The 27,845-nt window shown below is 43.0% G+C and overlaps 1 protein-coding gene across 5 annotated transcripts in view; it reads right to left on the bottom strand.

Moving 5' to 3' along the window:
- The window catches only part of CDADC1 (cytidine and dCMP deaminase domain containing 1), a 71,068-nt gene extending 50,643 nt beyond the window's left edge, over positions 1 to 20,425 (bottom strand). Inside the window, exons 1-2 of one of the 5 annotated variants that reach the window (XM_037025778.2) lie at positions 20,221 to 20,424; positions 19,407 to 19,504 (exon numbers count right to left, since the gene is read on the bottom strand). In XM_037025778.2, coding sequence (XP_036881673.1) covers positions 19,407 to 19,504; positions 20,221 to 20,302 — 180 coding nt within the window. In that variant the 5' untranslated portion in view covers positions 20,303 to 20,424. Of the gene's footprint in view, positions 1 to 19,406; positions 19,505 to 20,220 lie in introns of those variants that run through there. The other 4 variants (XM_037025807.2, XM_017652111.3, XM_073212670.1 and 1 more) reach the window with 4 other exon arrangements.
- Positions 20,426 to 27,845: the final 7,420 nt, after the last annotated feature.

Raw genomic sequence — 27,845 nt, 5'->3', positions numbered from 1 at the left:
TCTCTGGTTTCTATTCCATCAATGGCCTCTTGCATCTTATCCATTCTGCTTATAAATTCTTCCAGAGTTTGTTTCACTTCTGTAATCTCCCTGTGGACGTCTGTAATCTCCCTCCGGACGTCTGTAATCTCCCTCCGGAAGTCTGTAATCTCCCTCCGGACTTCATCCCTTAGCTCTTGCATATTTCTCTGCAGCTTTCAGCATGTTTATGATTTTTATTTTGAATTCTTTTTCAGGGAGACTGGTTAGGTCTGCCTCTGCAGATCCTTTCTCAGGTCTTGTTTGAAGTATCTTGGACTGGACCAGATTTTTTTGTCTTTTCATGGTGATAGCAGTGGCTGTAGGCAGGTTGAGGGTGTGTCAGCTGGGAGAAGAAAGTCCTTCCCTGCTTCCTGGATGCCTTGCCCTTCTCTGCTGCCTGTGATGGTTACCCGCACTCCTGGAGCAACCACTGGATTATTCCCCTAAGCTGCTGTGGGCGGGGTCTCTGTCAGAGCAGCATGGAGCCCTGCGGGGAGTGGCAGGCATGCCAGGTATGCTCCTCCATGCTAGCGGTACCCCTGCCGGGCAGCTGTGTGGCAGCAGCGGCCTTTGCATCTGGCCCGGGCAGCTGTGCGTTGGACTGGGATTCCGGTCGCTTGCTGGGAGCATGCCTGCCCCCTCTGGCTCCGCTGCAGGTGCGCGCAGGGCTCTGCCATGCAGGCCTCTACCGGGCTCCTCTGGCTTCACTGCCGCCAGTGCACGTGAGCCACGCCCGGGCTGTTCAGTTGCACCACTGCGGGCTAGCACAAGCCTCTCCTGTGGCGCACGGATCTGCTCCACGTCCCTTCCAGCACTGCCATCCTCGGTACGCGCTGCCACTCTCCCACCACTGGGCCAGTGTGTCGGGGTCCACGCCAGTTGGAGGAACGACTGGCAGGCTGCTTAGTGCAGTGAGGGGCTTCAGAGCTACACTGCCTCCCTGGGGTTTAGGGCGCCTGTTTCCCCGGTATTCCCAGCTGCCAAGACAACTTCGTCCAGCCATGGGGTCCCTGTCTCTTTTAAGACTTGCAGAAAGCACTCACTTTTCTTTTGTCTCAGGGGCACTGGTTGCGGGGAGCTGCCCACAGGTTTTGCTTTTCTGTTTCTCTAATATCCAGCACCCCGTGCACCTTGTGTCTGTGTTCTGGGTGCAGATTTCTAGAGCTGTTTGTTTAACATTCCTGGGCTTTCACTCCCTCCCCGTTCCGAACCCTTTCTTCCCACCAGGTTTTGGGGGTGGGGGAGCGTTCAGGTCCCGCCTGACCACGGCTTGTATCTTACCCCCTTCATGTGATGTTGAGTTCTCACAGATGTAGATGTATCCTGGCTATTATACTGCATCCACTGGTGTCTCTTTTAGGAATAGTTGTATTTTTGTATTTTCATAAATATATATGTTTTGGGGAGATTTCCTCTGAACTACTCAGGCCACCATCTTCCCGTGATCTGCCTAAAATACATTTTTAAAAAGTCTTAAAGCCCTACATATTTGCTTCTGTTTCTTCAAGACAAATTTTATCAGCAAAGAAAAGAAACAAAAAACCCTTAAACCTAGAAAATATACTTTCATAAAATAATACTAAGCTATCAACAAGTAGAATAAGGGACTTCAAAACAACAAAGGAAATGAAGTGCTTTCTTAAAGCCATTAATAATAGGTGGAGCCAGGGTGGGGGTTGGGGGAATAACTGAGAAATAGAGAATAAAAATGCATGACGTTTTTAATATGTTTTACTATTTATAAAACATTTCACATAGAAATTAGAGGGAAAAGAACACCCCAAAAGATATCATTTTACTATGAAAAGTGTATTCCCTATGTACACACAGACCTGACACCCTTCACAAAAATTAACTCAAAATGGATCACAGTCGTAAATGTTAAACACCAAACTATAAAACTCTAGAAGGTAACAGGAGAGAAACTTGATGACCTTAGGTATGGCAGTGACTTTTTAGATCTATACCAAAGGTGTGATCCATGAACAAAATCAATAAGCTGGACTTTATTAAAATTAAAAACTGCTCTATGAAACACAATGTCAAGAGAATAGACAATCCACAGATTGGGAGAAAATATCTGCAGAAGACACATCTGATAAAACACTATTATCCAAAATATAAAAAGAACTATTAAAACTCAGTAAGAAAACAAGCAGTCTAACTAAAATATGGGCCAAAGACCTTAATAGCCACCCACCAAATAAGATAAGACAGATGACAAATACATATATATGAAAGGGGTCTCACATCATATGTCATCAGGGAAATGCAAATTAAAACAACAAGATACCACTACATGCCTATTAGAATGGTGAAATTTCAGAATACTGACACTACCAAATGCTGACAAAGGATGTAGAGCAACAGGAATTCTCATTCATCACTGGGGGGGAACAAAAAATAGTACAGCCACTTTAGAAGACAGTTTGGTGGTTTCTTACAAAACTAAGCATAACTCCTATCATAAATCCAGCAATTAAACTCCTTGGTATTACAAAGGAGAAGAAAAATCATGTCATACAAAAATCTGCACAAAGAGGTTTATAGCAGCTTCATTCATTATTGCCATAACTTGGAATCAACAAAGATAGCCTTTAGTACATGAATGGTAAAACTGTGGCACATTCAAACAATGGAATCTTATTCACCACTAAAAAAAAGTGTGCTGTCAAGCCACGAAAAGACATGTAGGAACTTTGAGTGAATATGGCTACATGCAGCCAGTCAGAAAAGGCTACTTACTGACTAATTATATGAACGTTCTGGGAATGGCAAAACTATGGAGACAGTGGAAAAAATATTAGTGGTTGCTGAGGGTTGGGAGATAGGGGTGGGATATAAACAGCCTGAGCATAGAGAGTTTTTAGGGCAATGAAAATATTTTGTGTGATACCATAATGATAGACACATGTCATTTGCTGAAACCCATATAATGTACAATATCAAGAGTGAGCCCTAATGTAAACCACAGGCTTTGAGTGATCACAATATGTCAGTGTAACTTCATCAATTGTTAACAAATGTACCACTCTGGGGAGGTAGGATGTAATCATGAGGAGGCTATTCATGTGTAGAAGCAGGGGGCATTTGGGAAATCTGTGTATTTCCTCAGTTCTGAACCTAAAAGTGTTCTAAAAAATAAAGACTTAATTTTAAAAAAAGTAAATGCCCAAACTCCCAGTTAAAATTATTCAGTGCAATCCTATTTATAGGATAAAATCTAAAATCCCTTGCAAGGCATATCATGTTTTTTATAATGATTCTTATACACATTTCCAAGCTCTTCCCTCCACCAAACTTCACCCTCCAACATGAGGACTCCAAGTTCTCCCAGTCTTTCAAACTTCCACATGGAGTACCCTAGCTTGGCAAGAACCTACTCATTCTTCATGCCCAGATATAAATGCAGCCTTCCTGTGAATCCTCACATCCCATGTAGAGACTGGCCCGCAGCCTTTAATCTTGGTAGCATCTCTATTTATTCTTTGTACTTAATTCCACCAATTGAATCTTAATTGTTTAGTTGCATAGTTTTTGTCTCCATCAGAAGGACTACATCTTGTCTTTTCGTATTTCCAGTACCAAAAACACCACCTCATCCTCAGCAAAGCAAACATCAAAAATGAAAAAGAGGATGATCATGAATAACCTCATAAGAATACATGGGAATTTAAAGACTTTATTTACAAAAGCTCTTTCTATAGGGGAGGAGCCAAGATGGTGGTGTGGGTAGGGCAGCAGAAATCTCCTCCCAAAACCATATATATTTTTGAAAATACAACAAATACAACTATTCTTAAAAGAGAGACCAGTGGATACAGTACAACAGCCAGGCTACATCTACATCTGCGAGAACTCAGCATCTCACGAAGGGAGTAAGATATAAGCCTCAGCCAAGTGGGACCTGAAAGGAAAGGAGCGACACATAGCAGCAATTCACCGGAGAGTTCCGCTTTATTAGGGAAAGGTGCTGGGTTATATAGGAAGGGGCATGAATTGATTGAGGTGTCACTTCTACGGGGCTGTTGGCTGTTGGCTAGGTGCTGGGATTGGGAGGGGGGCGAAAGGTGATTGGGCTTCAGGTGGCGCCGGCGGGAACTGAGGACCCCAAAGAGAAGTCGGAAGTTTGCCATCTTACTGGTGGGGACAATTCATTCCCCCCTTTCTCCTCTATGGGGTTGTGGACGTTGCTTTCTCTCTGGCTGCTTCCTGCTGAACAGGGGCGGAGAAGGGAGTGAGGGCTTGAGGATCGGGAGGAAAGGGGTGATAGGACTCCCTACAGTAAGGATGAGTAGATGTGGACTTCTTCAGGTTTGGAAATCAATGCAGGTTCCCTGTAACCACAGGTTGGCCAAGAGGATATGGGTGTCAGGAGCAAGGCATCTGCGGCCATTGTTTCCAGGAACAGTTTCCAGTGGAGAGAGGGGTCTATCTCAGCATGTGGTGAGGAGGTCACGTGAGGGTGAGGGATCTTCTGTGGCCAGAAGCTGGTAGTTCCTGAGTAAAAGCTGGTTGAAAGCTTGATTAGAGATTTTTCTGACTTGGGATTTTATGAACTTTATTATACAGGGTAAGAAGAAACAGGCGAGAAGAATGATTATTATGGGGCCTGCGATGGGCCAGAGCCAGGTGAGGAGGGGGTTTGTTAGTATTGAAGAGAATGGGTTGGAATTGGAAGCAGAGTGGAGACTGGAGGCAAGGTCAGTGAGTTTGGTAATGTCAGTTTCTACAATGCCGGATTCGTTGATGTAATAGCAGCACTCTTACCGGAGGAAGACGCAGGTGCCGCCCTTCTTGGCTGGAAGCAGATCTAGGGCTCGCTGGTTTTGAAGGGTGACTTTAGCTAGCGAAGTGACCTGTCTTTGGAGAGAGGCTAGGGAATCGGCAGTGGATGTCAGGGCTCCCTCAAGTTTGGCGTTGAGATCTCTAACTGCCTATAGAGAGTGACCAAAGGCTTCTCCCGAAAACCCTGCCCCAATGGCTGAGGTGGTTAAAGAGATACCGACCATGATGGGAAGGAAAGCAGCCCTTTTTGTGCACAACAGCAAGGGAGGTTGGAGCTTAAGAAATTCTGCTATGCTGTAAAGTGTAAACTGTGGGATTAGGGTGACGAGAATGCAGGGTGTATCGGAGTTGAGAGGCACTGAGTTGAAAAGACTGCCATTACACCGAAAGAAGTGTCCCAGTTGCGTAAAAGTCTTAGAGCCGGAGGTAGAGGTGTAGATAGAGAGGCAGCGAAGTGCGCTGGAGGGGGGTGGAGTTGGGCCTACACAGTGGTGGATGGTGAGATTATCTGCGTATTCTGGTTCTCATAGGAGTATGTCTGCCAGGGGGCAGAGGGGTTGTCTTTCTGCATGTAAGGGGTAGTTGGAAATATTAAGGGGCACGGCGGCCAGCAGTGGGTGCTGTAGTGATGCGCACAAGAAACAATTGGCTGTGTTAAGGGTGTGGTTGAGAAAGATGGTGGTGTCCTGAATGAGCTGTAACAAAGAATAGGAGAAATGAGAAGAGGGGCGGGGATAAGAAGATGAAGAGGCACCGTCAAGAGTTTGGATAATGACTATTTCGGAATGTCTGATATCTGATGCAACTTGAGAGATCTGGGAATGAGAGGGAACATACTTTTGAGAGATATGAAGGGTACTGTGGGGGTTGAGGACCCCCCCCCATAGTAAACTGAGGCTGTGACTCTGGCAGCTCATCAAGAGTCCCAGGGATCTGGGATTGATAAGGAGAATGAGCCGTTGGGATATTTCATGAAACGGTTGAAGGAGTAATACTGTGGGTACCGGGAGTTACTCATGTAGTGAATGGCACAAGACCAGTAGGGACATCTCCTGTAGGTGTCTGGCTATCGCCTGCAATAGGCTTGTTTTTGGTCATAGAGGAAGCAGAGGTAGGGAGAATAAGGGTAGCTGCTAGTGAACACTTCGGTGGAGGGAGGAAAGTGGAGGTATAAAGGCTCAGAGCAGCTTTTCAGAGGGCAGTCTGGTGTGGCAATGAGGGCAGTAACTTTTGTTTGATGCTGTGTGTAAGTCTCTCTGACTTTGAGTCGCCATACAAAGGAGGCTGGGGTGGTGGGGAAGACAATAGGAATGAGGAAAAAAAGCGAGAGAGCAGTAAAGGAGGAAAAAGTCATGATTCGGGTATGGATGGCAAAGGGGGTGAACGGGATTTTTGAGGAAAGAGGACAGTAAGGTGAGGAGTCTGGAGGGAGGGAGAGTCTGTAAACTTTTGTAGGTTAAGAGATCTTTTAGGTGATGTGGGGACAGAATGGTAAGGGGCGCCCTGAATGTCAGTTTATGAGCTTCTTTCTGCAAGAGCTGTCTAGCGGCTAATGCTTGTAGGCAGGAGGGTCATCCCCAAACTGTGGGGTCTAATTGCTTGGAGAGATAAGCTACTGGGGCAAAGGATGGGCCATAATATTGGCCTAGGACTCTTAGAGCTTGACTGGACCTCTCATGAATGTATAATGAGAAGGGCTTCGACAAATCAGGAAGATGGAGAGCTGGGGCTTCCACAAGGGCTTGACAGAGCTTAATGAAGGAGTGTTGGGGTGAGGAGGATAATGGTTTTTTAGGGGGGGCTCTTGCTGAGGTCGTATAGGGGTCTTGCCAACAGGGAGCAGGGAGAAGTTAGGGATCTACACTCTAAAATATCTAGCTAGACTTAGAAAGGAAAGGATTTCTGTCTTGGTTTTGGAAATGGGCAGGTCAGAGAGGAGCCATTTTCTGTCTAAGGTAATGGACTTTCTTTGTTGAGATAGAAGGAATCTGAGGTAAGTGACAGGAGGGGAAGAGATTTGAGCTTTGACGGGGGATACTCGGTAACTTCTGGACGCTAGAAGGTTAAGTAGGGAGGCAGTGTCAAGTTGAGACTGTTCCCACGAGAGACTGCAGAGTAGAAGATTGTCCATGTATTATAATAAGGTGGACTTGGAGTGATCATGATGAAAATGTTTGAGGTCCTGAGCTAGGACCTGTCTAAAAATATGGGGACTATCTCGGAAGCTTTGTGGCAAAACTTTCCAAGTGAGTTGTTCAGAATGTCTTGTGTATGGGTCCGTCTAGGTGAAGATGAAAAAATCTTGGGAGCAGGGGCTTAGAGGGATAGAAAAATGGGTCCTTGAGATCTAGGACTGAGAAGTGGGAAGCCGAGGCAGGGATCTGCTATAAAAGGCTGTATGGATTTGGAACTAAGGGATGGATAGGGACAACGGCTATGTTGATGAGGCGAAGGTCTTGGACAAGGCGGAAAGATCTGTTGGTTTTTTTAACAGCTACTATGGGGGTATTAAATGGGGAGTGAGTGGGTCTGAGGTAATTTTTGTTTAAGAGATCTTGAATGATGGGTTGGAGGCCTATGAGGGCTGAAGTGGTTAGGGGGTATTGGGCCTGACAGATATACTGAGAGGGGTCACATAATTTGATAGAGGCAGGGGAACATAGGGCCACGGAGGGGCTTGTAATGTCCTAAACTTGGGGATTTACAGGGTGTATGAGGGCAGAACCGGAGCTTTCATTTGGTAGAGGGGGGTCGTTGGCTATGACGGCCATCAGAAAGGGTGTACTGGGGTTGTGGGAGTGGATATAGTTATGGAAACGTGGAGGAGGGAAAGGATGTCCCATCTTAGTAAAGGGATGGGACACTGGGGCATAACCAGGAAGGAGTGGGAGAAAGGTATGGGATTGTCTTGGATTGTGCATAAAGGGGGGGGGGGGATTTAATGGGAAAATCCGTTTACCTCTTACCCTGACTATAGGAGTAATGGCAGGCATGGTAGGGCCCCGGTATTCTCGCAAGACTGAGAAGGTGGCTCCTGTGTCTAGGAGGAAGGAGATGGGGCGACCGTGTACTGTTAAAGTAACCCTGGGCTCCTGTTTGGTGATGGAAATGTCGGGCAAGAAGCCCCCGGGCCCCATCAATCTTCTTCTGCCAGCCCCACTATGGCGGGCTTAGGATGGGGGTTGTTCGTCCAGCCTCCCCTTTGGGTGGTTGGGCAATCAGACCCCCAGTGGCCCTTTTTGTGGCATCTGGGGCATGGGGTGGTAGGAGATCTGGGGGAGGAGCATGCCCTTGACCAATGTCCCTCTTTTCCACACTTGAAACAAGCTCCTGGGGGGGGCTTGTTTGTAGAGGGGCGCCCAGGTTGTGGTTTTATCAGCTGGGCCAACATTTGGAAATTGGCCTGATCAGCCTTTTGTTTATGGCGTTCTTTCTCCTCCTCCCGCTTATGGAAGACTTTAAAGGCCACTGTTAGGATCTCAGGCTGTGGGGTAGTGGGGCCCTGTTCTAACTTTTTGAGTTTAGCTTTAATGTCAGGGTAGCTTTGAGCTAGGAAGTATGTCATAAGGACATGTCTTCCTTCAGGTGTTTCTGGGTCCAGGCTGGTGTACGGTAATAGGGCTTGAGTGAGTCTGTCTAAGAACTCGGAGGGGATTTCATCTCTCTTTTAAATTATGTCTTGGAGCTTTTGAAAATTGACTACTTTACAAGCTGCCCTTTTTCAGACCTGCTATTAAGCAGGAGGCAAAATTATCTCGAGAGTGGAGACTCATGGCGGTGTTATAATCTGTGTGGGTCTTGTTCGGGGACAGCAGTGGGGCCAGGGGGATAGGTGGGGTCAGTCCTGTGGGTTTCGGTAGCCTGCGTTTGGGCGAAGTCTCAAACTCATCTACGCTCTTCAGGGAGGAGAGTATTGGCCAGGAGCATGAAAATGTCATGATGTGTGAGGCTGTAAGACTGGAGGGTCTATTGAAACTCCCTGATGTATGTCATGGGATCAGTGGAAAAGGAACTTAGACGTTTCTCTAGTTGGGCTAAATCTCTTAAGGAGAAAGGGACGTGAACGTGCACGATGCCTTCGGATCTTGCTACCTCCCGGAGGGGGGCGATAATTTTGGGAGGCTCTCGCGACTGAGTCTGAGGGGGACTGAAGGGTTCTGGCTCAGTCTGTGGGGGAGTGACGCGGTCTAGCCGTGCCTAGTCGAGCAGGTCCTGAAGTGCAGAAGGGGGGCAAAGAAAATAAAGAAAGATAGAATCGGACCCACATGTCGCCAGCTAGCAGCTCAGCTGCTTACTTCTGCCGCTCTAGTTGGGCTTGAACTCATGACTCTGAATTAAGAGTCCCATGCTCTACTAACTGAGCTGCAGCAGGGCTCTAGTTAATTGCTTATGGAATGCGTAGACAGAATGTTCTTTGTTCTCCATTCCTGCCACATCCGCAAGTGGGGGAAGGGGAAGGGCATATTTAGAAGTAGGGGCGGTGTTTCTACACATCTTCAAGGTCTCCCTATTTTCAGAGTGAGGAGTCTTGGCAAGATATGTTTTTGTGGACAGATAACTTCTAAGGACTGCACCGGTTGTTCTCTAGCTTATGCTTTCCCATGCTGCGTTCAGACATGGGGGAAGGTGCTTTCCCATTCTCCCTACAAACATGTGCGAAGACAAAGGCGGTCCCTAACAGGGGAGAAACAGGTGATGAGGGCAAAGACGGAGGAGGCCCCTGGGACCTAGTTAAATGGGGGCTGAAAGTCTCAGGCTTAATCTGCAGGGAATGAAGGTGGAGGAGGTGAGATGGGGGAGGAGATGGTTGGGGAGGAAGGGAGAAGGGCTGTTGTAGGAGAAGAAGGGGAAGGGAGTGAACAGGAGGCTTCTGCGGGGGCGGCGGCTTGCAGGCTAGGAGAACTTGGGAGGGGGCGGGGAGAGGAGGAGGCGGAAAGCTTCGATATAGGGAATCTCCTTCCATTTTTTCAGGCACTGGCAGTAGTTAAAAAGATCGCGAGTGATGTTAGGATCAAGAGTTCCCCCTGCGGGCCATTGGTTGTTATTGTCTAGGGGGTATGTCGGCCAATCTTGGGAGCAATATTTATGGAGAAGTTTTGGTTTTATATCAGGCGTCAGGGAGGGGATAGCCAGATGCTTAAGCAGGCATTCAAGAGGTGAACTTCCAAGGAGGGATGAGGAGGCTCCCATGGCTAAAGGACAGAGAAGGAGACAAACAGGGGAAGACGAACAGAGATCCTTGGACTGGAGGCAGACGGCAAGGAGACAAAGGGCGTCCCCGATGATCCTTGGTGGTTTGCGGAAACTCGTATACGAGTCGGAATTTCTTGGGAAGTGTGGGTTGTCACACAGACTTCCCTAAGAAGGCAGAGTGCCGGAGTCACGAGGTACCTAGCGCTAGGCGTTTTTGGCGGACGGAAAAGAAGGAGGAGGGTGGGAAAAGGGAGCGTTCTCATCCACGAAGGAGTCACCTCATTTATGGCTGTTGGAGGGGGGTGCCTGAGAGTCGGCCGCAGCCGTGAAGGCCTGAGGCGGGGATTTATGACTGTCAGAGGAGGGGCCTGAGCGTCCGCTGCAGCCGTAAAGGCTTGAGGCGGGGATTTATGGCTGTTGGAGGGGCCTGAGGGTCCGCCGCAGCCATGAAGGCCTGAGGCGGGGAGAGTTCCCTCCTCATCCCCGAGGTTCAGGGCCTTGCCGGACGATCATGGTCAATGGCACTGCGAAAGCTCGGGGAAGAGTGGCCCACCCCGGGGAAATTTTGTTTAAAAACTTTCAGCACTGATGGAAGGGACGGTGAATGCGTTTATGACTGTCGGAGGAGGGGCCTGAGCATCCGCCACAGCCGTAAAGGCTTGAGGCGGGGATTTATGGCTTTTGGAGGAGGGGCCTAAGGGTCCGCTGCAGCCGTGAAGGCCTGAGGTGGGGAGCGTTCCCTCCTCATCCCCGAGAGTCAGGGCCTTGCCAGACGATCATGGTCAATGGCACTGCGATAGCTCGGGGAAGAGTGGCCCACTCCAGGGGGAAAACTTACCTAAAGGCCAGAGAGGAGTGGTGAGTGTTATGAGCCAGCGCCGGAAAAAGAGGACGAGGGCAAGCTGCTGCTGGTGTTGGGGGGAAGACGGGGCCCAGTTCGGGTGTCCCGTCTCCCGGGTTTCAGCACCAATGAAAGGAAAGGAGCGACACATAGCAGCAATTCACCGGAGAGTTCCGCTTTATTAGGGAAAGGTGCTGGGTTATATAGGAAGGGGCATGAATTGATTGAGGTGTCACTTCTACGGAGCTGGTGGCTGTTGGCTACGTGCTGGGATTGGGAGGGGGGCGTGAGGTGATTGGGCTTCAGGTGGCGCCGGCGGGAACTGAGGACCCCGAAGAGAAGCCGGAAGTTTGCCATCTTACTGGTGGGGACCCTTCAGGATGCACTCCCCCTACCCCAGCACCACGAGGGGAGGATAGGAGTTGGAGTGGGGAGGGAGTGAAAGCCCAGGACTGCTAAACAACCAGCTCTAGTAATTCGCACCAGGAGCACAGACATACACTGCATGGTGTGCTGGATATTAAGAAACGGAAAAGCAAAATCTGTGAGCATGACCCTAGGACAAAAGAAAAGTGAGTGCTTTTTGAAAGTCTTAAAGGGACACAGACCTCACAGCTGGACGGAAGCATCCCCGCACACTCAGCCCAGCAGCTGGGAATCCTGGTGAACTCCAGGCGTCCTAACTCACTGGGCAGCAACACAGCTCTGAAGCCTCTCACAGCGACAAGCAGCTTGCCAGTCATTCCCCCGGCTGGCGCAGCCCCCAACAGAGTCACCCAGTAGATGGAGAGCGGTCATGCAAGCCAGTGGCGATGGCAGAGCGGCCGGGAGCAGCCGCACGAGCCTAGGGTCATGGTGGAGCAACCCGGGAGTAGCTATGTGTGCCAGCGGCAGCAAGTGAGCAGCCGGGTAATAGCCACGCATGTCCGCGGTGGTGACAGAGAAGCCCGGGAGCGGCTGCGCCCCCAGCAGCCACCCAGAACCTCCTCTGGGTGGTATGTAGCCGCCTGGGTCAGAACTAAAGGCTGACACCAGTGTGCAGCTGCCTGGCACAGGCAGAAGACACCGGGGCAAGGCACGAAGGGGTGCCACTCTCATAGGAGAGCACACCCAGTGCACCTGACCCTCCCCGCAGGGTTCTGTGTTAACCTGACGGAGACCCTGTCCACGGCAGCTTAGGGGATTAATCCAGAGGCTGCTCCAGGAGTGCGGGTAACTAACACAGGCAGTGGAGAAGGGCAAAGCAATCAGCAAGCAGGAAAGGACTTTTTTCTCCCAGCTGACACATGCAATACCTGCCTACAGCTACCTCTATCACCATAAAAAGGCAGAAGAATTTGGTCCAGTCCAGAATTACCAAGACAATCCCAGAGAGAGGGCCTGGGGAGATAGATTTAACCCATTTTCCTGAAAAATAATTCAAAATAAAGATCATAACCATGCTGATGGACCTGCAGAGATATATGCAAGAGCTAAAGGAGCAAGTAGGGAGGGAGAATACAGAAATAAAACAATCTCTGGAAGGGCTTCAGAGTAGACTGGATGACGTGCAAGAGGCAGTTAATGATATAGAAATCAGAGAACAGGAATACAGAGAAACTGACACACAGAGAGATAAAAGGATCTCCAGGAATGAAAGAATATTAACAAAACTGTGTGATCAATCCAAAAAGAACAATATTCACATTATAGGAGTAGGAGAAGAAGAGAGAGAAAAATGGAAAGTGTCTTTGAAGAAATAATTGCTGAAAACTTCCCCAAACTGGGGGAGAAAATAGTCTCTCAGACCATGGAGGCCCACAGAACTTCAAGGGACCCAAGGAGGACAACAACAAGACATATAATAATTAAAATGGTAAAGATCAAAGACAAGGACAGAGTATTAAAGGCAGCCAGAGAGAAAAAAAAAAAAAAAAGGTCACCTACAAAGGAAAATCCATTAGGCTATCACCAGACTTCTCAACAGAAACCTTACAGGCCAGAGGAGAATGGCATGATATACTTAATGAAATGAAACAGAAGGGACTTGAACCAAGGATACTGTGCCCAGCATGATTATCATTTAAATATAAAGGAGGGAATAAACAATTCCCAGATAAGAAAAGCTGAGGGAATTTGCCTCCCACAAACCATCTCTACAGGATATCTTAAAGGGACTGCTCTACATGAAAGCACTCCTAAGGCAAAATAGATGTCAACAGAGAAAATAAAATCAAACCAAAGAAAGCAGACCAACCAAATACTAACTAAAGGCAAAAAATAAACTCAACTACTCACAAAAGCAGTCAAAGGAAACACAAAAGAGTACAGAATAAAACACCTAACACATAAAGAATGGAGGAGGAGGAATAAGAAGGGACAGAAACAAAGAATGACCAGACTGTGTTTATAATAGCTTAATGAGAGATGGCTAGATAGTAAAGAAGCTACTCTTGAACCTTTGGTAACCACGAATCTAAAGCCTGCAATGGCAATAAGTACATAAATGAACTGAATGCACAAATCAAAACACACAGAGTAACAGAATGGATAAAAAAGCAAGACCCATCTATATGCTGCTTACAACAGACTCACCTCAAACCCAAAGACATAGACATACTAAAAGTCAAGGGATGGAAAAAGATATTTCATGCAAACAATAGGGAGAAAGAAGCTGGTGTTGTAGTAACTGTATCAGACAAAATAGACTTCAAAACAAAGAAAGTAACAAGAGACAAAGAAGGACATTGCATAATGATAATGATAAAGGGGTCAGTCCAACAAGAGGATATAACCATTATATATATATATATATACACATATATGCACCCAATACAGGTGCACCAACATATGTGAAACGAATACTAACAGAATTAAAGGAGGAAATAGAATGCAATGCATTCGTTCTGGGAGACATCAACACACCACTCACTCCAAAGGACAGATCCACCAGACAGAAAATAAGTAAGGACACAGAGGCACTGAACAACACACTAGAACAGATGGACTTAACAGACATCTACAGAACTCTACACCCAAAAGCAGCAGGATACACAATCTTCTCAAGTGCACATGGAACATTTTCCAGAATAGACCACACACTAGGCCACAAAAAGAGCCTCAATAAATTCAAAAAGATTGAAATTATACCAAGCAACTTTTCAGATCACAAATGCATAAAACTAGAAATAAATTGTACAAGGAAAACAAAAAGGCTCACAAACACATGGAGGCTTAACAACATGCTCCTAAATAATCAATGGAACAATGACCAAATAAAAACAGAGATCAAGCAATATATGGAGACAAATGACAATGACAGCATAAAGCCCCAACTTCTGTGGGATGCAGTGAAGGTAGTTCAAAGAGGAAAGTATATAGCAATCCAGGCCTATCTAAAGAAGGAAGAACAATCCAAAATGAATAGTCTAAAGTCACACTTATTGAAACTGGAAAAAGAAGAACAAATGAGGCCCAAAGTCAGCAGAAAGGAAGGACATAATAAAGATCAGAGAAGAAATAAATAAAATTGAGAACAATAAAACAATAGGAAAAAAATGAATGAAACCAAGACCTGGTTCTTGAAAAAATAAACAAAATAGATAAGCCCCTAGCCAGACTTATTAAGAGAAAAAGAGAATCAACACACATCAACAGAATCAGAAATGAGAAGGGAAAAATCACAATGGGCCCCACAGAAATACAAAAAAATATTAGAGAACAGTATGAAAATCTATATGCTAACAAGCTGGAAAACCTAGAAGAAACAGACAACTTCCTAGAAAAATACAACCTTCCAAGACTGACCAAGGAAGAAATAGAAAATCTAAACAGACCAATTACCAGCAAAGAAATTGAATCAGTAATCAAAAACTATCCAAGAACAAAACCCCTGAGCCAGATGGATTCAACACTAAATTTTATGAGACATATAGAGAAGACATAATTCCCATTCTCCTTAGTTTTCCAAAAAATAGAAGAGGAAAGAATACTTCCAAACTTATTCTATGATGCCAGCATCACTCTAATACCAAAACCAGGTAAAGACCCCACCAAAAATGAAAATTACAGAACAATATCCCTGGTGAACATAGATGCAAAAATACTCAACAAAATATTAGCAAACCAAATTCAAAAATACCTCAAGAGGATCATACACTATGATCAAGTGGGATTCATCTCAAGGATACAAGGATGGTACAACATTCGAAAATCCATTAATGTCATCCACCATATCAACAAAAAGAAGGACAAGAACCACATGATCATCTCCATAGATGCTGAAAAAGCATTAGACAAAATTCAACATCCATTAGTGATAAAAACTCTGAACAAAATGGACACAGAGGGCAAGTACCTCAACATAATAAAGGCCATATATGATAAACCCACAGCTATTTTCATACTGAACAGTGAAAGGCTGAAAGCTTTTCCTCTGAGATCAGGAACAAGACAGGGATGCCACTCTCCCCATTGTTATTTAATATAATATTGGAGGTCCTAGCCACGACAATTAGACAAAACAAAGAAAGACAAGGCATCCAGATTGGTAAAGAAGAAGTTAAAATGTCACTATCTACAGATGACATGATATTGTACATAAAAATCCCTAAAGATCCACTCCAAATCTACTAGAACTAATATCTGACTTCAGCAAAGTTGCACGATACAAAATTAATACACAGAAATCTGTTGCTTTCCTATACAGTAATGATGAATTAACAGAAAGAGAAGTCAGGAAAACAATTCCATTCACAATTGCATCAAAAAGAATAAAATACCTAGGAATAAACCTAACCAACAAAGTGAAACACATATACCCTGAAAACTACAAGACACTCTTAAGAGAAATTAGGAGGACACTAAAAAAGGGAAACCCATTCCATGCTCTTGGCTAAGAAGAATTAATATTGTCAAAATGGCCATCCTGCCTAAAGCAATCTACAGATTCAATGCAATCCCTATCAAAATACCAACAACATTCTTCAATGAACTGTAACAAATAGTTTTAATATTCATGTGGAACCACCAAAGACCCGGAATAGCCAAAGCAATCCTGAGAAGGAAGAATAAAGCAGGGGGCATCTCGCTTCCCAGCTTCAAGCTCTACTAGAAAGCCACAGTAAGCAAGACAATTTGGTCCAGGCACAAGAACAGAGCCCCAGACCAGTGGAACAGAATAGAGAGTCCAGCTATTAACCCAAACACATATGGTCAATTAATATATGATAAAGGAGCCATGGACATACAATGGGGAAATGACAGCCTCTTCAACAGCTGGTGTTGGCAAAACTGGACAGCTACATGTAAGAGAATGAAACTGGATCATTGTCTAACCCCATACACAAAAGTAAATTCGAAATGGATCAAAGACCTGAATGTAAGCCATGAAACCATAAAACTCTCAGAAAAAGACATAGGCAAAATTCTCTTGGACATAAACATGAGTGGCTTCTTCATGAACATATCTTCCCAGGCAAGGGAAACAAATGCAAAAATGAACAACTGGGACTACACCAAACTGAAAAGCTTCTGTACAGCAAAGGACACCACCAATAGAACAAAAAGGCATCCTACAGTATGGGAGAATATATTCATAAATGACAGATCCAATAAATGGTTGAAATCCAACATATATAAGAGCTCACGCACCTCAACAAACAAAAAGCAAATAATCCAATTAAAAAAATGGGCAGAGGAGCCGAACAGACAGTTCTCCAAAGAAGAAATTCAGATGGCCAACAGACACATGAAAAGATGCTCCACATGGCTAGTCATCAGAGAAATGCAAATAAAAACCACAATGATATATCACCTCACACCAGTAAGGATCACCACCATTCAAAAGACAAACAACAAATGTTGGCGAGGTTGTGGAGAATGGGGAACCTTTCTACACTGCTGGTGGGAATGTAAGCTAGTTCAACCATTGTGGAAAGCAATATGGAGGTTCCTCAAAAAACTAGAAATAGAAATACCATTTGACCCCAGAATCCCACTCCTTGGAATATACCCAAATACACCTTCTCAGATTCAAAAAGACATATCCACCCCTATGTTTATGGCAGCACTTATTACAATAGCCAAGATATGGAAGCAACCTAAGTGTCCATCTGTAGATGAATGGATAAAGAAGATGTGGTACATATATACAATGGAATACTATTCAGCCACAAGAAAGAAACAAATGCTACCATTTACAACAACATGGATGGAACTGGAGGACATTATGCTCAGTAAAAAAAAGCCAGGCAGAGAAAGACAAATGCCAAATTATTTCTCTCATTTGTGGAGTATAACAATGAAGCAAAACTGAAGGAACAAAATGGCAGCAGACTCACAGACTCCAAGAATGAACTAGTGTTTACCAAAGGGGAGGGGAGTGGGAGGGCAGGTGGGGAGGGAGGGAGAAGGGGACTGAGGGGTATTATGTTTAGCACACATGGTGTGGGGGATCATGGGGAGAACAGTGTATCACAGAGAAAGGACCTAGTGGATCTCTGGCAACTTGCTGCACTGATGGACAGTGACTGCATTGGGGTATGGGTGGGGACTTGATAATATGGGTAAATGTAGTAACCACATTGCTTTTTCATGTGAAACCTTCATAAGAATGTATAACAATCATACCTTAATAAAAAAAATTTTTTTAAATGATCAGAGGAACTGAACAGACAGTTCTCCAAAGAAGAAATTCAGATGGCCAACAGACACAGGAATACATGCTCCACATCACTAGTCAGCAGAGAAATGCAAATTAAAACCACAATGAGATACCACCTCATACCAGTAATGATCGCCACTATCCAAAAGACAAACAACAACAAATGTTGGCAAGGTTGTGGAGAAAGGGGAACCCTCCTACACTGCTGGTGGGAATGTGAATTAGTTCAACCATTGAGGAAAGCAGTATGGAGATTCCTCAAAAAACTCAAAATAGAAATACCATTTGACCCAGGAATTCCACTCCTAGGAATTTACCCTAAGAATGCAGCAGCCCATTTTGAAAAACACATATGCACCCCTATGTTTATTGCAGCACTATTTACAATAGCCAAGAGTTGGAAGCAGCCTAAGTGTCCATCAGCAGAGGAATGGATAAAGAAGAGGTGGTACATATACACAATGGAATATTATTCAGCCATAAGATGAAAACAAATTCTACCATTTGCAACAACATGAATGGAGCTAGAGGGTATGATGCTCAGTGAAATAAGCCAGGTGGAGAAAGACAAGTATCAAATGATTTCACTCATCTGTGGAGTATCAGAATAAAGAAAAAAACTGAAGGAGCAAAACAGCAGCAGACTCACAGAACCCAAGAATGGAGTAACAGTTACCAAAGGGAACGGGACAGGGGAGGATGGGTAGGAAGGAAGAGATAAGGGGGGGGGGGGGGCAGAAAGAAAGGGGGCCTTATGATTAGCATGCATAATGTGGGGGGGGGCACGGGGAGGGCTGTACAGCACAGAGAGGACAGGTAGTAATTCTACAGCATCTTACTAAGCTGATGGACAGTGACTGCAATGGGGTATGTGGAGGGAACTTGGTGATGGGGGTCTCTAGTAAACATAATGTTCCTCGTGTAACTGTAGATTAATGATATCAAAATAAATAAAAATAAAAATAAAAGTCTTCATATGAATAATCTGAAGCAACCTTTCAGCAGTTACTGGCAAGTTAGAAATTTCAATAAACATATGCAGATTATAATTTTGTAAGAGAAACAAACAAAACACCTTGTGCTTTAAAAAAAATAAAGTACCAAGATGTTAAGTGATGTTGTTAGAATGGTGAGAAACCATGGGTAATTTCCCCCCTTTTCCTCTACTTTCAAAAATGTATAAATGCTTAACCTAATAGTTTTCCATAATATGACCTTGGCCCCCTAAAACTTAATGACAATGCTCTAAACTTTCAAGCTACCAAATCAGAATGGTGAGAACCTAGTCCCATGCCACTCCAAGCATCGAAGAAAATGAGAGAATGTAGCACCTTGCTGCCCCAAGAGTTGGAGAAAGATGTTAAGATGCACATTCTTCCAATGCACTGGCTTTTATGATTATTATTCTTATTATACATTCTTAGCCTGTTTTGATCATATCTTTTGAGATCCCAAAATAGACTACTTACATGGAACAAGAAACCAGTCAGTTAGTATTCATAGATTACCTATTACAATAGGAGAGCTAAGGAGAATACCAAGTGAAATAAGACATGATCTCTATCTTTAAGTCATTTACAGTTTGGTTGGGGGTGGGGGGGAATTACCCAGATGAAACACCGACAGTATACAATTGGGTGGTATGGTCAATAATCTAAATTGGCCAAACCAAACATATCAGATATCATTAATATCTGATAACCTGGCATAGGCTGAGAGGGTGACTATTCTATTTTTAGATTGGAAAGATGAGCTATTACAGTTATGAGTTACAAATGTCACACTAAACTATAAATATATTATTACAAATTTTAAGGGTTTTGAGTGGTTTTAAGTGTGACAGAAACTCAAGCAATAAAATCAAGTTTTAGACCATGGTTTTTCTAAGTGGGAAAAAGTACCTAAGGAAACAAAATATACCTGAGATTTTTCTCTTTGGGCTTCTACTGATGGGAAGAGCTCCATCCAGAGACTGAGCAGAGTGAAAAGGTTGACTTTAGAGAGCCTTGGTATTTGACCTACGAAAGAGAGGGCAGACACTTTAAAAGTTTACTAATGATGAAAATAGGAACTAAGCTCAATACCACTTAGGTGTATAGCCTTAGCTCAGCTGTTTTTGAGAGAAAAATGATACCAGGACAAGAGAATCAACGTGCTTTCTTAGCAGGAGACTGTCTACAACCAACTGGCACCGATCTCCTCCCACACTTTCCAAATTTGGGCCCTCTTTCTCCAGCCCTCACACGTCAGAAAAAAATGAAACAACTGACATATGTAGCTACGGGAGCAATCCAAAGGAAGTTATTAAAAGTCTTCGCATCTTATGAAGGAAGGTTTTTTTTTTTGAACTGTGGTGTTGCATCAAGGGCAGTGCGATGACCTATGAGGATCAAGTCGTTGAAATACAGGAACGCGTGGCGTACGGTTAATTTGGAAATCAAGTCAAAAGCACGGTTTGGGCAATTTTCAAGCTCATCAATCACCAAGATCCTAGCTCTAGAAAAAGGAAAAAGGGAGTGGGCAGTGAGCACGACCTCAAAAGCAGGTGGAGCGGAGCCAGGGAGTCCAGGTGACCAAGGCGGGGACGCGCCCAGGCCAGGGATGAGACATTCAGAGGCAGAAGCGCAGGCGAAGAGTGGGGAGAACCCAGGCAGAGAACCCGAAGCTAAACGGCGGCAAAAGTCCCGGCAGAGCGAAAGTCTGCGGCTGCGGGAGCTGGGTCCGCGGCACTCACCGGTCATGCTGCCAGTCTGGGTGCTGATTGACCGCACAGCCCCCGCACTCTCCAGATTTTGCATCTGCCCTTCTTCTTTCATCCCAAACCTAGAGGCCTCTGCTGCCCAGAATACCTCTCACTGTAAGGCATGATCTTGGCCCCAGCAACTCCACCTCTCGCCTCCTCCCAGAACTGTGCAACAACGGCCAACTCGGCGCAGCCAACTGACGTACAACCGGACAGCCTCTTCCGGGCGCCTTGGGTGACGTCATATCCAGGTGTGGAAGCGGTGGTTCCCGGCTACCTCTTCGGCGAGACCGCGAGGGAGAAAAGCGGTTCGCAGTGAATTTTATGTGCCTGTGTTTGACTGTATTCCTTGGTTTTTGGCGAAGTCAGGTCCTTGGAGAGTGCTTGACTCGCAGCCCCAGATTGCAGGGGACTTTGAGAGAGGGATGGGCCTATGCAGCCTTGACAGATTTGGTCAGTGAGCCGAAGGAAACTAGCCCCATCTGTCATGGCCAAGGTCCTATAGAAACGGGGTCAGAGGAGGTGGGAGCTGAGCGATCCAGGTGGTTGTTACTACCAGAGATGTGCCGGTTTTGAGGAACTTAGTGCGGGCAACCACCATAGGGACATTCCGCTTCTCATCAGACACATGAAGATAGCAACAGGTGGAACTGTGATTATGAGAAAGGTAAAAGTAGGAAGAAGTAGCAAGTGGCCCCTGTAAAAATCTGAGTTCCTGACATTGTAGATTTGTGGCAATGCATTTTACTGTTTTATTTTAATTAAGTGTTCCCAGGCAGACTCAAAATGAAGCCCTTTCCTGTCCAGCGTCTGTTGGCCAGTTTTCATCACCAACAGTTCTGTTACCGCAACTGACAAATATAAATAACAAGTCATAAAAACTTTCTGAAAGCAGAAGCTGAACATTATTGAGGTATCATTTTGTAAAGGACTGAAGTGGGAATCCTCAGTGTTGATGGATATGGCTGTGGTTCATTAATTTTCACTACTATTATAGCATTTAATTGTAGCTATGTATCACTATTCATCCATATTTGAGCCCAGATACATTTGGACCACTTCAGCTTTTTGCTGTTGCAAACAAGACTACTATAAAGATTTTTGTTGTTCTCCTTACGTCAATTTGAAAGACTTCCTTTAAGGACTATACTTAGGAGTAGAATTCCTGGGTTGTTGCAATATAATGGGTCTTCTAAGAAATACAAATTTGGCCACTCATGGCCAAATACATAGTTCCCTTGTATATGTGTTCTCTATCCGCAGTTCCTGATAACACAGTCTTAAAGGTGAAATGGGTGTCTTGTCGTGTTAATGAGAGACTTTTGGACCCCACCCAAGGGCACGGAGCTGAATCAGCCAATTGCCAATAATTTAGTTAAGCATGAATATGCAATAAAGCCCTCACAAAAACTCCTGAGGAGGGTGTATCTCTCACTGCTTCTTGGGTCCTGCTGATGGGGAAAAACTTAAGGACAGCAATCTAGTCTAGGTGGCTCCCTTCTGCTGCTCTTCTTAGCAAAGACAACAAAAACTCCCATAACTTCCCTCTCCCCTTCATTCCCCACTCTGCCTAGCACCCACTTCCTAGGTTCACTCCCTAAACTCACTAACCCTTGCCTGCTCGCTTGCTGTGCATGTAGTAAAATGTTCAGATACAGAAGCAGAAAGATATGTATTGCTCCAAACTTTGCCTTTGACCAGGGCTCAGACTTTTGGAAGATTATTCCCTTCTGGTCCCACTGGTGTGAAATAAAGCCTCAATGCTCCAAGACTTCTGAGTGCTGCTTGGTTCTTCCGTCAGTGATCCAGACCTCTTGAGTGCTGCTTGGTTCATCCATCAGTGATCCAGTCCAGGTTTTTTCAGTATTTTCTTCTCAGTGAGAGAGAGGTTCTGTGCTTGGCAACCAGGATGTTCCCATGTGCCACCAAGCCAGACCCCAAGCTTCACGAGAAAAGAAGCTCATGTATTTGGGACATTGCCCTATTTATCTCCATTTGGCTGTTGACTTGTAACCTTTACAGTATTGTTTATTAAACTGATTAATGAGGTGATTTCCTAAGTTCTGTGAGAAGCTCTAGTAAATTAATCAAACCTAAGGGGGAGGTCATTGGAACCTCCAAACCTGTAGCTGGTAGGTCAGAAGCACAGGGAACTGCCTGGGGCGTGCAACCAGAATCTGGAGGTGGGTGAAGGGCAGTCTTATAGGACAGAGCCCTTAACTTGGGGAATCTGGTGTTGTCTCGGTGCAGACAGTGTCAGAAGTGAGTTGAGTTCTCAGACACCCTGCTGGTATTCAAGAATTGCTTGGTGTTGTGTGTGGGAAGATACACACACACACATACACACAAGAGAAACGAGTTGTATTATTACTGCTGTATAGTATTATTGTGTAGGAAGAAGAAAACATTGTTATTGTCAAGTTTGCCAGATAGTGCTGAAAAGATTCCCAAAGGTTGAATAATTTACATAGCTCTTTATGCCCACTAATTCTTGGAATTGTCAAACTTTTAATATTTGCCCATATGGTTGGCATACAATTGTATCTTGTGGTTTTGATTTTCCCTGATTTCTACTTTGGTTGACTATCTTGTCATATGAAGTTAGCCATACACGTGTCCTCTCTATGAAGAACCTGTTAACCGTTTTTCTATTTAATTGTCTCATTTCTTTTTCATTTGTAAACATTCTGTATATATTCTGGATAATCGTTCTCAGTGTGTGTGTGTGTGTATGTGTGTGATAAATATCCAAACCCCATTTGCCATTTGCTTTTTCACTTCATTATCTCTTTCAGTGCATAATTCTTTGTTTTAACGTGCAAAACATAGTGATAATTTTCTTTAATGGGTTTTGAGTCTTTCTCTCTTTTTAAAAAGTCTTTCCCACCCAAGAAAAAGAATATCTATATAGATATCCTTTTATGTTTCCTCTAAAAGTCATAAATTTTTCATTTCATATTTATATCCTTGTGCATGTAGATCTCCCTCTTGTTTATGGTGTGAGGTAGGGATCTCATTTTATTTTCCACTTGGATAATCAATTATCCCAGCACTATTTCCTCATAGATCTACAGTGCCATCTTTGTCATGTATGAAATTTCCATATAGAGATGAGTTCTGTTTCTGGGCTTTGTACTGTATATGACTGGTATATTACTTTCCTCTCACTGCCCTCCAAAAACCTTATTTTCTTAAGTAATATCTTGGCTATTCTTGGCCCTTTCATATTCCATTATAAGTTTCAGAATCATATTGTCACATTCATCAAAGAATCTCACTGGAATATTGATTGGAAGTAGACTGAATTTACAGATCAATTTGAGATGTATAGATTTCCTATCCTTGAACATAATCTATCTGTATGAACATGCTGGGTTTTTGAGAGGTTTTGTCATTGTTTTCCAGAAAGATTTTACATGTATTTTATGATTTAATCCTAATTTGTTTGTTTTTTTTTGTGATTGTAAATGACATCTTCTTAAAACATATTTGTAAGTATTTATGGCTAATATATAGAAATGCAAGTGATTTTTACATGTTTAACTTATATTGAGCAATCTTGCTAAACATTCTTATCAATTCTAATGCTATTTATTTTTAGTTTCTTTTGTTTTCTAGATGGAAACTATATCATCTACAAATAATGACAATTTTACCTTTATCTGTCTAATATTCAGACCTTTTACATCATTTTATTGTCTTACTGCACTCTAGGATCTTCAGGGATATACTGAATATAGGTAATGGTAACAGGCATCCTTTTTTTGTTGCTGATTTTAAAGGAAATGATTATAATGTTAAAGTTTAAAGTATGGTTTTTGCTGTAGGCTTCTGATAGCTGTCCTTTATCAAATTATGCAAATTCCTTTCTATTTCTATTTTATTTTTTTAAATCAGGTGTTGAGCTTTATTAAATGCTCTTGTTAGATACATCTTATCAATTTAAGAAAGGTCCTTTCTCTAGTGTCTTGATGAGAATTATTATGAGTAGATGTTGAGTTTTATCAAATACATTCTGTGTGTCTGTTAAGAAGTGTCTATAGTTTTTCTCCCTTAATCAGTTAGTGTGATGAATTATACTAAAATGTTGTTTAATATTAAATCAGCCTTGTGTTCCTTTGATAGACCCATCTTGGTCATTATGTGCTATTTTTTTAATTCATTGATTTGTTATATTTGCTAATATTTTATTTAAGACTTTTGAATCTGTGTTCTTGAGTGAGCTTAGTGTATAATTGATCACAGTCTCTTTGGTTCTGATGTCTTCATTAGGCCACCTCATAAATGAGTTAAGTAGTGTTTCCTGTTTTTCTTTTCTCAGGAAAAGTTTGTATAAGATTGTAATTACTTGTTCCTTGAATGTTTATTAAAACTTCCATGGAAAAGCCATCTGAGCCTGATGCTTTCTAAAGTGGAAAAGTATTTCACTACTAATTCAGTTCCTTTACTAGTTAAGAGACTACTCAGATGTCTGTTCTCTTTTTTGGTGAGTCATATTTTTCTTGAAATTTGTTAATTTCATAAAACTTTGTAAATTAATGGGCATAAATTTGTTCAAAATGTCCTCTCACTGTCTTTTAATTTCAAGAACTCACTAAACCCAAGAGTAAGTAAACTAGGAGTCCAATTATAAATAGGCAAAGGACTTGAGTAGTCACATCACCGAAAAGGGTATACAGATGGCAAATAAGCACAAGATGTTCCTTATCATTGCCATTAGGAGAATGCAAATTAAAGCCATCATAAGATACCATTGCATACCTGTTAGATGGCTAAGATAAAAAGCACTAACAGAACCAAATTCTGGCAAGGATGTATGGATCTTTTATACATTGTTGGTGGAAATATAAAATGGCACAGCCACTCTGGAAACAGTTTGACAATTTTTTCTAAAGTTAAACATATGCTCATCATATTACCCAGCAATTTACACCTCTGGGTATTTATCCTAGAAGAATGAAAACTATGTTCACACAAAACTCTGCACATGAATATTCATAGGTGCTTTTTTTGTAATAGTCAAAAGCTGGCTACAAGTTAAACAACCTCAATGAATGAATAGAAAACAAACTAAGGAATATCCATGCAATGGAATACTACTCAGCAATACATAGGAAGAAACTATTGATACATGCATCAACTTGGATGACCCTCCAGGGCATGTGCTGAATGGAAAAAAACTTTTTTAAGGTCACATACTGTATGATTCTATTTATATACCATTCTGAAAGTATAGCTACAGTGATAGGGAACACATCAGTGGTTGCCAACTATTATGGTTGGGAGATGGATGTGACTCTTACAATGTAACACAGGGAATTTCTTTGTGTTGATAGTTACTCATATCTACACATGTGATAGAATTTTATAGAACTATACAACTAAAACCAAAATTAGTGAATTAAAAACCAGTGAAATCTAAATAAGGTCTATTCCTGAATTAATAGTATTGTACCAATGTCAGTTTTCCTGGTTTTCCCAATATACTATAATTATGTGAGATATTATCAGAAGTTGAGAGAAAGGTACATAGGAACTCTATGATTTTTGCAACTTGTTTTAACTCTTAAACTCTTCCAAAATAAAAAGATGCAGGAATCAGTATATCTACATCTTGTGTGTGTGTGTGTGTGTGTGTGTGTGTGTGTGTGTGTGTGTGTGTGTAATCTTTAATCTCTAGGAATAAGAGCTACCCTTAGAAAAACCATTAGCTAGCTTTACTGCTCAGTAAACTGTTTTTGAATTCCTGTTTTCATTCCATTTTCAGTCCTTTACTGTTTGATACTTGGACTGTTCACTTTCTTGCAAGCTCAGCCATATTTTATATAAAACTTTTAGGTGCTTTGTATCAAAAATGTTTTTTGGACTATCTTATCTACAATGTTACTGGAAATAATAGTTCTGCTACAGAGAATAAGGACTAACAAGGATTATAAGACATATTGCTACCTAAGTGCTAAAAATGGACAAACTCAGTTCAGCTGAATACTACAAGAGCAGGTTAAGCAATAAAATTATTTTAATATCAATAAATATTTCTCTATGCCAAGTGGAAAAAGCATGGGCTTTGGTGTGAAATAGACAAACTATATTCACATTCTAATCGCACAAGTTACCTATTAGTTAACAGTATGAATCAGCTGAGACTAAGTTTGCTGTAGATAGCAAATGACCACCATGACTTCCACAACAAAGGTTCCCTTGTGGCTCACTTGACACGCTGCAGCTCTGCTCCTGTGGACTGGCTCTGGGATCCAGGCTAAAGGAGCAGCCTAGATATTTTTTTCTCCTGGCAGGAGGAAGAGTTGGCAGAACTAAGTGATAACTCAGAGCAAGTCACATGGCAAGCCAGATACCAATAAGATGGGATGTAGAATCCTGTTTCAGAGATGCTGGAAAGGCAGATACAGCAAGTATCCTAACAATAATGCAATAGTAGTAAGTTAGCCTTAATAACTCATGGATCTTTGCCTGTTACTTAATGTCTTCTCAATGCAAAGAGCTCCCATATCCCCTTCTCCCAGAATCTGCATTTTTCAACATTTCACCACATTTGCTCCATCTCTTATTCTCTCTCACATTTGTACACCTTGTTATCCTATTTCAATTTCTGATTTCCATTATTCCTCATTCTATAATAAGGAAAAGCTTTTCCCTCTTTCTCTTTAATTAATTCATTTATATCAGTATGGACTTGAGTATTCAAGGAGTTGTAATGTTTTATTTATTTCAGTGTTCAAATTGTCACATATTTGGCCGAATTCCCCTTTGAGTTGTCTCCTTTATTTTGACATGGCCCCATCATTCTTTGAGCACTTCCTTACATTCTAGTGCAGCAAGATGCTCCAGACTCATCTTGGAACACTTCCTGCCCTAGAATGAGCCATTTCCTAAGGAGCCCAATTCTTCTTCATATATAAAAGTTAAGATCTAGGCAGTATATGTGCTCAGTGCTATGCTATGGCATTACTACTAGACCCTCTGAGAAAATAGATCTAGAAAATATATTTAAATCTATGTATGTGTGTGAACGTGTATATATAACACACACACACACACAAATTCATATTACTTTATCTCGTTAAATAGCTAGGTACCTGTCTAAAAAAGTTCATACTGATACCTTCAATTCCAGTTCAGTACATCCAGGCCACTTCTCTTTTCTTAACTTTTTCCCCCTTCACATATTTGTAAATCTCTTCTCCAACAGCAGGAAACATGGCTCCCATTATTCTCAGTGTAGTTTTTTCTTCTCTCTTGTCTTTCTCCCTCCACAGTGAGTCCCCCTGCATGTGGTTCATCTCCATGGCACACGTGCTCTCTCCTAGGCTTCCCAGTCCCTCTGTGGCACCTCCACAGGCCCTTTTGCTCCCAGGGAAGGAAAGAGAGAAGAGGCTGTCATATGGTTTTTGACTGAATTGCTCAGAGAACGAGGAAAGGAGGGAGGAAGGCAATATGTTCCTCACAAATTTTCGTGAAGACTAAATAACATGGTGCCTGGCAAAAAATAGGTGTTTAGTATTGTTATTGTCCTTCCCTTCCCCATCTTGTCTTTTCTCTATAGATAACCCAAATCTTCTCCTTTTATTCTAGGCCCCATTGGTTGGGAATATTAG

The sequence above is a fragment of the Manis javanica genome, chromosome 9 (assembly GCF_040802235.1).
Source record: "Manis javanica isolate MJ-LG chromosome 9, MJ_LKY, whole genome shotgun sequence".
Classification (NCBI taxonomy): domain Eukaryota; kingdom Metazoa; phylum Chordata; class Mammalia; order Pholidota; family Manidae; genus Manis; species Manis javanica.
Note: the sequence above shows the minus strand (reverse complement) of the source record. Positions and strands in the feature narration are given on the sequence as shown.